The following is a 12,482-nucleotide window of genomic DNA, read 5'->3' as shown; positions in this document are numbered from 1 at the left end:
AAGTAAACAGGTGCGCGTGGTGGTTGGCGTTCCGGTGTGTGTGTGAGCGTTTGCAGCCATTTATGTTGGTGTGTCTCGTCTCGGCGTGCCCCCGCGATGACCCCTCAGTAGTTTTAACATGACTGTTGGGATAAATATTTACCGCCATGAAGTTGATTGCTCTTTGAAATTAACTCACCAAACGGAAAATCAACCCGCATTTAGCGCTTGTGGGTGTCAGCAGAGTGTCCGAAACCAGTCAAAAGAAACAGTCAATCAGCTGGCTATCCAGCTGCTAGAAGTCAGAGACGTCGTATTTAAGTTCATGTTCTGCTTGTTCAACAGTCGTTTGATGTATTGATATTTTTAACACATTCAGAGAGGATTTGATTTGCAATTTGAATCGTCTTTTTTTCCTTTTGGCGCTCGTGATTTTCCTTTGGCGCTGGTTAAAACCTCTTAGGGGGCGCCAAAGAATTCTCTATGCAGGAAAAACCCTGATGAACGGTGGATGTTTTGGCACATAGGACAGGGTGAATGCAGCAGCGACGTGGTGTCATTCTCTGATTTTTGTTAAGTTTGTGATCCTCCTGCTGCAGTAAACTACCGATATGTCCATTTTATCCTTCACTTCATTCACAAACTCCTCCGTTTCTGGGTCAGAAAGTTTCGTTTCTTTGTCTAAACTTCCGGGTTTTTCCTGCGCTGGAAACGTTTGATCTGCCCCCTCGTTTGTATGCATTTTCATTCACGAGCTGCTTTGCATCGACCATTTATGGTTGATTGTGGGCATGTAGAGGGCCAAACATGGGACTAATCTACATGCGCACATTTCCAATTGGATTGTGATTTATAAAGGGAACATTGCGTGCACGTGTGCGTACGAACGGTTTTATAAATCTGAATCATTTTGTGCGCACGCCATTTCTGGGTTTTTGGCGCACGTGCATTTTTAGTATGGATTCTATGCACTCTTTTATAAATGAGACCCCAGTTCTCTTGCCCACTTCCATCGCTGCAACACCTGTTGGTTTGACCTGATAACTGCTCTCATATCTGGCAAACTGAAGGGCGTCCAAAACGGCCGTGTGGGGGTGTCTTAAAACCGCCTGCTCAGTTGTTAGAACGTAGAAAGGTTTACAGACTGATGCAGAGTCTAATCACATCGGACAGTTGAAAACATGACATTCTTTACGTTATTTGAATGTAGCATGCTAACGGTCTGATAAGAAATAATATGCATGTAATATGCGTCATTGCCTCGGGTGTGAAACGTGTGCCGACTGTACAAGTGTGAAGACATCAATCACCAACATATAAACAGGTGGTGTAAAGACTGCTGAGTGGATTATCATCATGGTCATCAGGAGCGTGGACGTGCAGCGTGTACCTGTAGGTTCCTGTAGTGAACAGTGCTGCGGCAGTGACTCGTCTTCGCTGTGTCCTCGCTCGTATAGAAGAACCCGCAGAGTTTACAGAAGAAGCCAGACCGTGGCACGATGAACTCCACTCCTATAGGACGGCAAACACAACACTTACAAGACGCTCCAGGAAATGAGCAAACATAAAACACAAGGTTGTACAGTTTTTAGATCTGTTATAATAGTTTTTTTTATTTTGGCTTGTAATGCTTTATTATTTTTTTAGAGACAGGACAGGAAAGAGTTTGAAAACCAGGGAGAGAGAGAGAGGGTGGTATGTCATGCCGGAAAGGAGCCACAGTTCGGATTCGAGGACATGGGTCGAGCGACCCTTGGTCTGCAAACATACGGTTTAGCTCCACCATAAACTTCTCCGATCACAGACAACCTGCTCTGCCAATCACTTTGTCTAAGTACCCAGCTGCTTTTTGTGAATACATTAGGTAATGAGGACGTAGAGGACTTGAAATAAGACAATAAAGTGAGTATTAGGTACATTTAAACGACACATACAGTATCTGGTTATCAACACTCATGTTCCAGATGAAAGTGACAAATTAAAGTGCAACCCCAACAACGAGATGAGTCATCGGTGTGAAAGTGATCACAGCCATGCTCTCCACGGGCACAGTTTGCTCCGGCGCTCTCGGGGCGTCATATAACAGAAATAGCCAGCCTCTTGTGTCCGTCCTGAGGTCTATTGTTGTTGTAAAGCAGCCTGGCTTATGTAAGTCTCCATGCAGCCTGTGCGCTCTGCCTGCCGTGTCATCCTAGCCCTAATGATAATATAAATACTCCACTCTCAGGGGGGCGTTTCACAACCTTCTCACGGAAATAGGGCAGCAAGTGGCCAAGCAATTCCAGGCAATTAGAGTGTTAATGCAACAGGTTGTCAGTGCACTTATTAATGGTGTCCATGACACAACTTTATGTTTAGGACTAAGAGCGCAGCCTGAAGACTCCAGGAAGGGTCTGGAAAATAATAAAGACCAGTTCAAGGACCCTGGAAGAGAGTTTTTATCTTTTTTTAAGTCTACATTACTTTTTTTGAGATCCTAAATAAGGTGAAGGGTATTTTTAGGAGGCTTTTTTTGTGTAATTTGACAGGGAGCGCTGCAGAAAGTCAGGACATGTGAGGAGACGGGGGGGGGGGGGGGGGGGGGGGTCGCGTCTGGGAGTCACGCCAGCGATCAGTGTGTGTCGAGGACTGGGGCCTCTGTACACGGGACTGAACCAGCGCCCCCCTTTTTTTTTTTTTTAAAGATTAATTTTGGGTATTTTGTGCCTTTATTGCAGAGATAGGACAGTGGATACAGTCAGAAATCAGGGAGAGAGAAAGTGGGGAATGAGATGCAGGAAAGGAGCCACAGGCTGGATTTGAGCCTGGCCCGCCCGCCTGGAGGACTACAGCCTCCATACAGTGTGTGCCCCACACTCTAACCCCTGCGCCACCAGCGCACCCCTTTTTAAGTGTGTTTCTAAAACAGTCAAGGGAGCGATGAAACATGGTGTGCTTACCCAATGGGATGCTGAGTTCACTGACAGCTTTGTCCTGCTCCTGAGATGGTGAAAGGGCCTCGATCTCTGCGAAAGGAGACGGAAGGTTGAACAAAAACAAACATCAACAGCAGCTGAGGTCTAATGATTCTTGTAGCATAGTGTGCAAGCTTCTGTTGTCCTATTACATCCTGTACCTGCTGGCTAAAAACTGCTGCAGACTCAAAAAGAGTAGTTTACGCTGGCTACACACGAGACAATTGATTTGGCCCCCCAATCGTACTTGGGGAGTGGCACGACCAGCCGCCAAATAATCCCCCAGTGTGTGGTGTCACTACGATTATTTTACTGCTCCTGAGTCTCAAGTCGGAGGCTCCCTGATCTGCAAAATGTTTGATAATTATAAATCCAGGACGAGCAGCCAATGAAAGCGAGCAGAGTGGACGTTGTATTGAGTCACTTTACAGCTCACAAACATGGCGGTGAACATAAACAGGACTGAGCCCCGAGCCGAGTGGTAACAATACAAGCGTCTTTATAACGTCTCATGAAGACAAACCACACAGCCAGCTGACCATGACCATCATCCTCCATGTTTGTTTTTCTCCTGAAGTCTCGTTTGATCACGTGAGATCAGAGTCAAGGTCAAGGTTTCTTTATTCGTCTCCCAAGGGAGAAATTTGTCTCGGATACTGGGAAATTGCTGCATGGACAATACATCAAAACAATATAAAAACAGTAATTACAAATGTGCAAAAACATTAGCTTATCCCTGTCTCGTGTCTCGTGGAGTCATTGCTACAAACAACAGCTGTGTGGTCTCGCGGTCTCGAGTGTGTGTTCAGAGGATTATAAAGTTGAAACTGTCCTCATGTCTTTGGTCTCTATGTTTTTAAAATCAGTTAAGATTTGCAGCCAGCCTTCGAGCCCGATCACACAGAGACGTGTCATTAGAAAAGCATTGCCAGCAGAACCATAGTTTACCTCTGGTACAGAGCGCTTGCCAGGCGCACTTCTCTGACACATTTCTGTAGCGTTTTTTGGGCTTTTTCAGTTCAAGACGTGGAGTCGCCGCACTTCATGATGTCACTTTTGGCATAATCAAATCTTTTATGACATTCCCCCCCCCCCCTCGTCATCTAGGAGCAAAGAAACAGCGAGAGCTCTACATTTACTAAAATATTTTTTTTGCCACTTTTTTCCACAAGCCGCCCAGCTGTTCACCCCCTCCCCTCCCCCCCCCCCCCCCCACAGACGAGCGCATGTGTATTTGGAGCAGCTGAGCCTAGGGCGCCGTGTCCGTTTGATCGGGCCCTTAAACATGATTTAACTTACATTTAATCATAATGAAGATTCAACAAGAGGTAAACCCCTGAAAGGGAAATAAAATATAAGGATGTCTGGGAAACCATCTAAGTGATGTAATTTAATCTTAAAATAACCAAACGCAGGATCTCAAGAGGGATTCTCTCTTTAAAGTACCTTTTTTAAGACTGTCGTCCTTTAGTTGAACAGCGTTAGTTATCGTCTCAGTGACCTCTCCTCCTTCCACGCTGTTGATGTCCTTTGATACATGTCCGTGATTTTCCATCGTCTCTTCTGAAGGCCATCGTTTGGATTCATTATCCTCCAAACACGTCTCCTCCAGTGCTGCCTTGAAGTCCTCCGTGGGGAAGTCACTCAGGTTATTCAGTGTTGGCTCTCGAGCTGCAGGACTGAGTCTGAGCTCTTCTTCAGGACTGGCTGCGGTTAAAACCTCCCCTGGTTTCTCAGTCACACTTGTTTCTGTCTGGTCTCTGGCTTCTGTACACGTAGGTTCCTGTTCGTGTTTCTCCACAGACGCCTCCTGCAGCTCCAGGGAGGAGGAGGCGGGTGAGGATGTGAGCTCCACCACTGCTTCCTCCTTGAGGCAGGACTCAAACTTCTCCAGCTCAGGAAGGTCCGGCTCAACGATGGAATCATCCTCTCCTCCCACTTCATCGACGGTGACCAGCTCCTCCATGTTGTTGGGATACCAACACTCTTCATCAGTGTCGTCTCCACTTCCCCACTCCTTCACCTGAGAGAAAAGAAAAGAAATGGGAGTCCAGTACCGCAGCAAACCAAAGGATATATAAAACACAGTTACAGTTAAAGGCTTTATATGCGATTTTCTGATCCAGCAGATGTCGCCCTTGAGCACCAGCATGAAACCAAAACAACTCGTGCTGCATTGTTGTGTTAGCATGCTAATGCTAGCTATCTTTATTATGCTCGTATCTTCACACTGCATGTAAATTTAAACAAAATGAGCGTGATCTAGAAACACAGTTAAACAGTGAGTACAGTATGTTATTCTTCTTTTCTCTAGTCCCTCAATTAAACAACTTTTATACGCGAGGGGAGGAGTCAGCCGGCCGTCCCGGCAGTGGGACTCAAGGTTTTACACTCATTGTAGACAGTCATGACTCAGAGTTATTTTCAGAGGATATACTTGATTTCTCTTACATTTAAGTGTGAAAAATTGCATTTAAAGCCTTTAAGCTGAGGGGTTAAATAACTGAAGAGTTGGCTTACAGTGTCTCCATCTTTACTGCAGTCAGCAGCTTCTTTTGGCTTGTCGCTTTGAGGTGAAGAAGATTTTTCTTTGGACTGGCGCTCCTGCAAAAGGGAATTAAAAAGTAAGTGGAGGGAGCAACACAAAGAAGATCTACAACAGCGAGTACATGACAAAAGTTACTTGCAGTATTTTCAGATGCGTTTTCTCTCTCGTGTTTCTCTGCAGGGCTGAGCCTCCGGATTTCCTTTTTGCTCCGGCCCCTGCCTGGCGAGCTCTGCCTCTTGTCTTCTTGTGACCGACGAAGAGGCTCCTCAGTCATCTCAAACTCAGGATGCCTCGGCCTGCTGTGGTAATCATTTCCATCCCTCCTCTTGGGTTTTGGGTCATGCCGTTGGTACGGAGGTCTGGGCGGCTTGTCCAGCTTGTACATTTGCTCCTTGATGTAGAAGTCGTCCTCCATGTTCCTGTAAGCGTTGAAGGCCATGCCTTGAGGGCTGCCTCGAGGGTGCCAGTCTCTGTTGCCCCTCATCCCTTCACCTCCCCCTCGATCGTCCGCGGATCTCGAGCTGATGTGATCGACAGGTTTCTGGTAAGCCTTCCGACGGTCCGCTGCTCTTCCATTGGACCGATCGTCCTCCATGTTGCCGCCGTTCCGCCATGGGTCGTCTCTCTCCCTCTCATCTTCACACCTTCTTAAATGTGATGACCAATCCCAAGAGCCACGGCGGGGGCCAAGACCATTGCTGCCTCTCTCTGGAGCCCTGCACGTCGCTGCCTGGGGGCTCGGGGCTGAGCTGCAGGAAGTAAAACTGGGGCTGTGGGAATGGGGACTGAGAGAGCGGCTGATGGGGCTGCGGGAGCGAGCTCTCTCTGGCATGTAACTGAAGGAAAATAATAACATGGTGGAGTTCAAAGACATATCTTCTTAAAGATTTAACCTCTGGGCTACATTTCTGACTGTCAGGAGGGTCAAAAGGTTCCTTACTGTTCAAGTTCTTGCATCTCATCTCTATCCCGCTGAGAGCTGATATCCTGGATGATCGACTGAACATCTTTACCCGGTTTCTAAACAAAAAAGAAATTCAGACTCAGTTATTCTCCAACTCACATAAAATCCTTTTCTACTTTGACCTTTAGTCGTACCTTGAGTTGCAGCTCCTTGTACCTCTTGGACATTCGTATGAGAAGTTTCTGATTGCTGATCATAGCTGGAGTCAGCTGGTAGTATTGAACCATCGCCTGAGCTGCTTCAACATATGCCATCTCCAGAAATGCCTGAAGGAACAGAGATGTGTTTGTAAATAATTGCCGCCATCAGAGACTTGCAACTTTCTTGCAACATATCCGCAAAAACAAGTTTTACATCTCAGATTTCAGCCTTGGGTGCAAGTTTCACTTTTAATTACCATAATAAATCACCAGAACAGTCCCTTTAGTCCCTGTAACAGATACCACTTTCTGATGCTTTCAACTCCATGGTCTGGATTTTAATGTTGGGACCTGGGAACCTGAGTGAGCTGTCATGTTCTTAAACGGCCATTAAAGGTCCATTCAGTGAGATGTGTAGAGAGTGAAATTATAAAGTGACCTTACTATATGATCAGACATTAAGGAAACATGTTATGTTGAAGTGCTGGCTTCTCTGACAACAATGCAGCAGCCAGTATGTCCTCCTTCTAACTTTAGATTCTGGTCCTGAATGCTCTGGATTTGATTGGACCAGAGAAGGTAGGCGGTTTTAAGACACCCCCACACGGCCGTTTTGGACGGCCCTCGGTTTGCCAGATATGAGACCAGTTATCAGGTCAAACCAACAGGTGTTGCAGTGATGGAAGCGGGCAAGAGAAGTGGTTCAGATAGAAGTGATTGTACCCGACCTAAAAAGCCTCTGCATGTTTCTAATAAGCTCCACGAGCAGAAACGTGCTCAAACTAGGATCAATATTGGAGATGCTTTTGAAACATGGAGAGAGGTTAGAACACAGAAAGGTTTACAGACCGATGCAGAGCTGGATAAACACTGAAGCTTCAGTGTCCACCACATGGCAACCTGTTTGAGCATCGACTCTAGAGAGGAGGGGGGGGGAGACAGCTCTCTACAATGTTTAGAATTTAGACTGCAGTACCCATTTTAACCACTAGGTGTTAGAGTTTAATACTGCTCCTTTAAGTTGTGACTCTAAATGGTACACCGCCCCTTTAAAAGAAATCAAAATAAAAGCTTTTAGACCTTCTTTAGGTCTGACAGGAAGAAGGAAAGACTTTGACTCTAGACATGGGGAACAAATATTTGGTAAATAACAGAACCCTTGTACCTGATGGGTCGAGCGCATCAGTATGTAGTTGGTGACTTTGCCAAAGGGTAGTCCCAGGTTGATGACATCATTCTCTGTGCAGCTGCCTTCGGGGAGGTTGCAGATGTGAACGACTCGGCCTGCTGTGGCCTTTCTCGGTGGAAATGGCTGAAAATAGAATAAAAAAAAGCCTCTGATGAAAATACTCCAAATGAATGTTCCAATATTCTCATATACATCAAACCATTGACATTGACGCCATGACTACCATGGTCATATGGCAGCGCCTGTTAGTTCAGCATTTTCAGAGTTCAGCATAAATGTCCACACCTTTGTTGCTACCCTCACAGCGCTCGGTGTGGGGTTTCAACATTTTACAAATCGTCACATTATTTTGCAAAATGTCCCAACGTTTTAGAAAAAAGGATTATATGAAACAAGAAATGTTGAGTTCTCAGAGTTAAACCTCGGAGTAAATAGAGATCTGATTGGTGTCGATCCTCATGTAAATGTGTGTCTGAGAGCAAAGAGAAAACCACAGAAGTGTCTGAGTGATCTTATAAGAATGGAGTCTGTCTGTCTTCAACTCTACAGCGCAGGATGTGGTTTCTCGTCCAGATGCAGCGCTCCTCCTCACAGCTTCTAAACATAGCTTCTTGGCAGCAGTGCAGGCGTGATAATGAAAGTTTTCTTATTTGGATTTAGAGACTTGTCAGCTGACTGGCCTCAGACGTTTCACACATTTAACATAAATCCCTCACGACTGCCAAGAATCGTGACCTTCACATCTCATCACTCTTTGCCTCAAACTTCCTGCATGGCGACGCGACGTCGGCTGCAGAGGGACAGACGGGAGACGATGAAGGTAACCTATTTTGGTTTTGCATAATGAACGTATATTTCTCAATGTTTTGGATTTATGTTTCACTTTTTATATATAGCTCTCAGTCATGTGACCGGCTCATGACCTGCTCTGACCTCGAGGAGAGGTCGACTGACGACCAGAAAGAGCGTGACTTTGATACAGCTGCAGATCAATGTAAACACTTGTAATTCATAGCTTTCAGTCCCGCTGAGGCGTGGAGTTAAACAAGCGCTCAGAAAAGTAGCGTCCGCCACTAAACATTTCCCTTGTGACTCTTATCAGCAGACAGGACACTATTTCAGTCCTCACCAGCACTTCACTTTACAGATACCTCGAGGAGAATCCTTCGCCTTACGTCCCCGCCACGATAAGAGTCGACAGAAGTACGGACAGTTTAACTCTTGATGAGTCAGGGTCAATAACGCTGCAGCTTGTGAAGAAGCAGCATTCGTTCTGAAGGTCGTCAGTTAACATGGTCACTCTTTTAACCATAACACCAGACTGATTATATTTAGAGGAGAACCCCCCTCCCTCGATGCAGGATTCAAGTCTACAAACATGCAGACAGTTTTATGTTGATGCATCTGGGTCGGCCATGCTGCTGTCATAATCAGAGCATCAGAGAGTGCTAACATGAGCTAGTTAATGTTAGCTAACGATAGTGTCGTGGTGCTTGTCAGTCAGTGGTCTTTGGCAGTGATGTTCGTTTTTAAGGCGGGAAGATTTAGATCCAGTGAACACAATCTTTCATGTCAGGATGAGGAGAAGTCTGTTCCCTCACAGAGACATGAATCCATATACAGTATCTAACCTTATTCTTCTTTTCACTGAACAACTCGTCTGCTCGTTTATAAATCTGCAATCTGTCCTTCTATATCTGCCGTCCAACGAGCCAGTAGCTGTTCCTGCATGCCGTTTGACACCTCAGGTTCCTTTTCACATCAAGGCAGAAAGCGGCAATAAATTCAGCTTGTCACATCACAGAGTCGTATTTCTGCAAACATTGTGCTGCAACTGCAGATTTTAAAGTACCCCCCCCCCCCCCTGCATCTCATGCTCAAAGACCTGACAGACAGTTCCATGTGCTGGACGGACTGTCCGCCTCATTTCACCTCCGACCGGCGTCTCTGTTGTTTTTACAGGAGAAAGCCTCATGCTTACACGCTGCACACTGAGGCCAGTAACGTGCAGAATGTGCATCATGTTACAAAACATAGGTGAAGGCCTGATCCTGAGGAGTCCTTAGAGATTATATGTCAGTAAGAAAAAAGGTTTAGAACTCAGGAACAAAAAACTGAGGGCTCATAGACTTCAGGAGGGCACGTTCACACTACAGCTGTCAAATTATTTACATTTTAGTAGCAGGAAACTCTTGAGCCTCAGTTATTAACAAATGGAGGTCGCTGCTCTCTTCGTTCATATTATAATTCAGTGGACTCCTTTTCTCTCAGACAGGATCTAAAGGAAGTACTGGAGCACACAAAGCACCTGAGGCAAATCTCTTTAGTTGGACCTGAATAACTTTCTCTGAAGTGATTCATGTGCTCCAGTACTTCCTTTAGATCCTGATTTTAATCACGCTTAATCATATTTTCAAAGCCACACTATGTAGGTTCCACCACCAGGGGGCTCTGAATCAATCCTACAATAACAAAAGATGACCCTGAGGCTGGCGGGGAATCATGGGAGTCGCAGTGTTTCCCCTATATGCTACCAGCAGAGGCTACTTCATGCATGGGTTGGAGGCACAGATCTTTGGGATTTCATTGATTTGGGTGGTTGTTGGTTGATTATTCTGTCCAATAAATGTTAATAATTCTTTAAAAAAAATTGTTTTTTAATTGCACATAATTAAAACATTGTTCATCTTCACTTCTGCTGCTACAACTCCATCCTAGGGGAAACACTGAAATGATTCTCTCTGCTACTTCACCCCCACAAACCTCTAATTGGAAAACCGGGGAAAACCAACCTGGCCATGAAGTTAAGCACATAAACAGGAAGTGGTTAGTGAGGTCAAACAGCTCAAAGGAACGGTAACAAAGGTCAATGTGTGATGTCATAAGGTCAATGTGTGATGTCATAAGGTGGATATTACTTTGGACTCGTCAGCTGATCTGTCTGAGAGTTTGTTAAAGTGAAATGAGACATTCAAAGATGCAGCAGTGTTCTTCTTTTACATCACTGAGACTACAGGGAGACACTGAGGACGACTATCTACGGAGAGCCTGAAGGGACAAAACACCATGAGGTTAATGTGATTAACTAGTTAATGCTGACAGCCCTTTAATTTGTATGAATCTGATACTCCTTAGAAGGCTTTATTCATTGATGTGATTAAATCTAAAGATGATCTCGATGAGCGTTATTCTTGAATGTCTTTGTCACGTCTTCTTTCTCTCTGGCCTGCAGCTTCCTGACATCAACCGCTCCTGATGAAGGAGTGCTAATTTTATGAACTGCTCCGTGCCAGCGATCAGACCACTCAAGTTCAATGCAGGTTGGTGTCAATAAACAGATCCCAGAATAGGCTGTTTATGTCCTCGTGATATTAAAGAGAACCAGAGTTTGTTCCTGATCTGCAGGACGTGTTCGCAGTCTGTGAGCGCAGACAGTCGACCACAGCATTGATATCACTGTCAGGGTTGGCTCAGGCCGGGAACAGTAGCTGTTTCTGTTCACTGCAAATTAGAGCGCAGAGCTATGCCGTGCCATTGCCTACACCCGAGGAGGCACCACACACCAGAGCCGTCTTAGATGTTTGAATTTGCAGACAGGACTTTGGGCTCATTCTTCCTTTAACAGGAAGTGATCAATGAAGAGGATCTCCTGATTTGTAGTCGTATGGGACTTAAACACATGCAGAAAACTTCTGAAAAACTCCTAATATTTTCAGGAGGAGCTGCATGTCTGAACGCAAGAGGTAGAGAGAGAGAGAGCTATACGGGTGAGCGTGAGTCATGGGAGGGGCTCTGCGCAAGTGGGAAAGACAAGAAACAGAAAGTTAAATTGATCCGCTCCACAGTTTACAGGTTGACCAGTGAAGTGTGTGAACTACACGGCAGACTGCAGTCTGGAAATTGGTCTGGTAGCTGGAGAGGTGCCAGTTCACCTGCAGAGGTGCTCTTGAGCAAGGCACAAACCCCCACCAGCTCAGGAGCGTCCGCTGTGTGTGCAGCCCCCTCACTCTGAAATCTCTCCATCAGTGCACGTCCTGTAGGATCCTGTTTGTGCATGTGTGTGTATTTCAGCCTCTGTGTGTGTGTGCAGCAGGTTCAACAACAGAGTTTTCCCGTCGCGGGATTTCCAGCGTCCCTACATAAATGTAAATGTACTTATCAGACGATGTGAAGCCTTCACTACAGACATAGAGGTAACGGCTCTGCCACAGTGTGTTCAGCCATGTGCTCTGCCGTGGAAACCTTCACACCCTCAGCGTTATGACCTACAGAACCAGGGGCCAAATGTTGTGAAGGACAATAACCGCCGTTTCACACGCACTGCTTTCCTGTTTACACCGACGTCATGCTGACATTGGCAGGAATCTCTCCCGAGGACATGTCTATTTATTTGTGCAAAGTGTGATCCTCGTTGGAGGATCCAGGGAGATGATCAGTTTAGTTTCACAGCTTCTCCCCACGTTCCTACACGGAGCGCTCACTGGCCGATCCCTGAGATCGCTTTACCAGACGCTCGCAGCCTGAAACTGGACACCGCTGCCTGAGTGTGTGACATGGGGGTCTTAAGGTCTCTGCTCCTAACAGCAGTTAGCTGTAATCCTGTGTTTATCTGTTTGAGTTCTGTTATTGTATGGAGCTACTGTGTTAGTTTGAGCTGCTGAATACGGACTGCAGCGTGTGTGAAAGCCTGCGTGTGCGTGTGCGCTCG

At 45.9% G+C, this 12,482-nt stretch overlaps 1 protein-coding gene across 1 annotated transcript in view; it reads right to left on the bottom strand.

Annotated features, from left to right (window-relative positions):
* Positions 1–12,482, bottom strand: part of rbm20 (RNA binding motif protein 20) — a 51,594-nt gene that overhangs the window by 3,354 nt on the left and 35,758 nt on the right. The window contains exons 6-13 of the mRNA XM_061064349.1: positions 7,751–7,897; positions 6,580–6,711; positions 6,422–6,501; positions 5,621–6,317; positions 5,454–5,537; positions 4,380–4,956; positions 2,919–2,984; positions 1,370–1,491 (exon numbers count right to left, since the gene is read on the bottom strand). Coding sequence (XP_060920332.1) covers positions 1,370–1,491; positions 2,919–2,984; positions 4,380–4,956; positions 5,454–5,537; positions 5,621–6,317; positions 6,422–6,501; positions 6,580–6,711; positions 7,751–7,897 — 1,905 coding nt within the window. The remainder of the gene's footprint in view (positions 1–1,369; positions 1,492–2,918; positions 2,985–4,379; positions 4,957–5,453; positions 5,538–5,620; positions 6,318–6,421; positions 6,502–6,579; positions 6,712–7,750; positions 7,898–12,482) is intronic.

Source organism: Labrus mixtus, chromosome 2 (genome assembly GCF_963584025.1).
Source record: "Labrus mixtus chromosome 2, fLabMix1.1, whole genome shotgun sequence".
In the NCBI taxonomy this organism is placed as follows: domain Eukaryota; kingdom Metazoa; phylum Chordata; class Actinopteri; order Labriformes; family Labridae; genus Labrus; species Labrus mixtus.
Note: the sequence above shows the minus strand (reverse complement) of the source record. Positions and strands in the feature narration are given on the sequence as shown.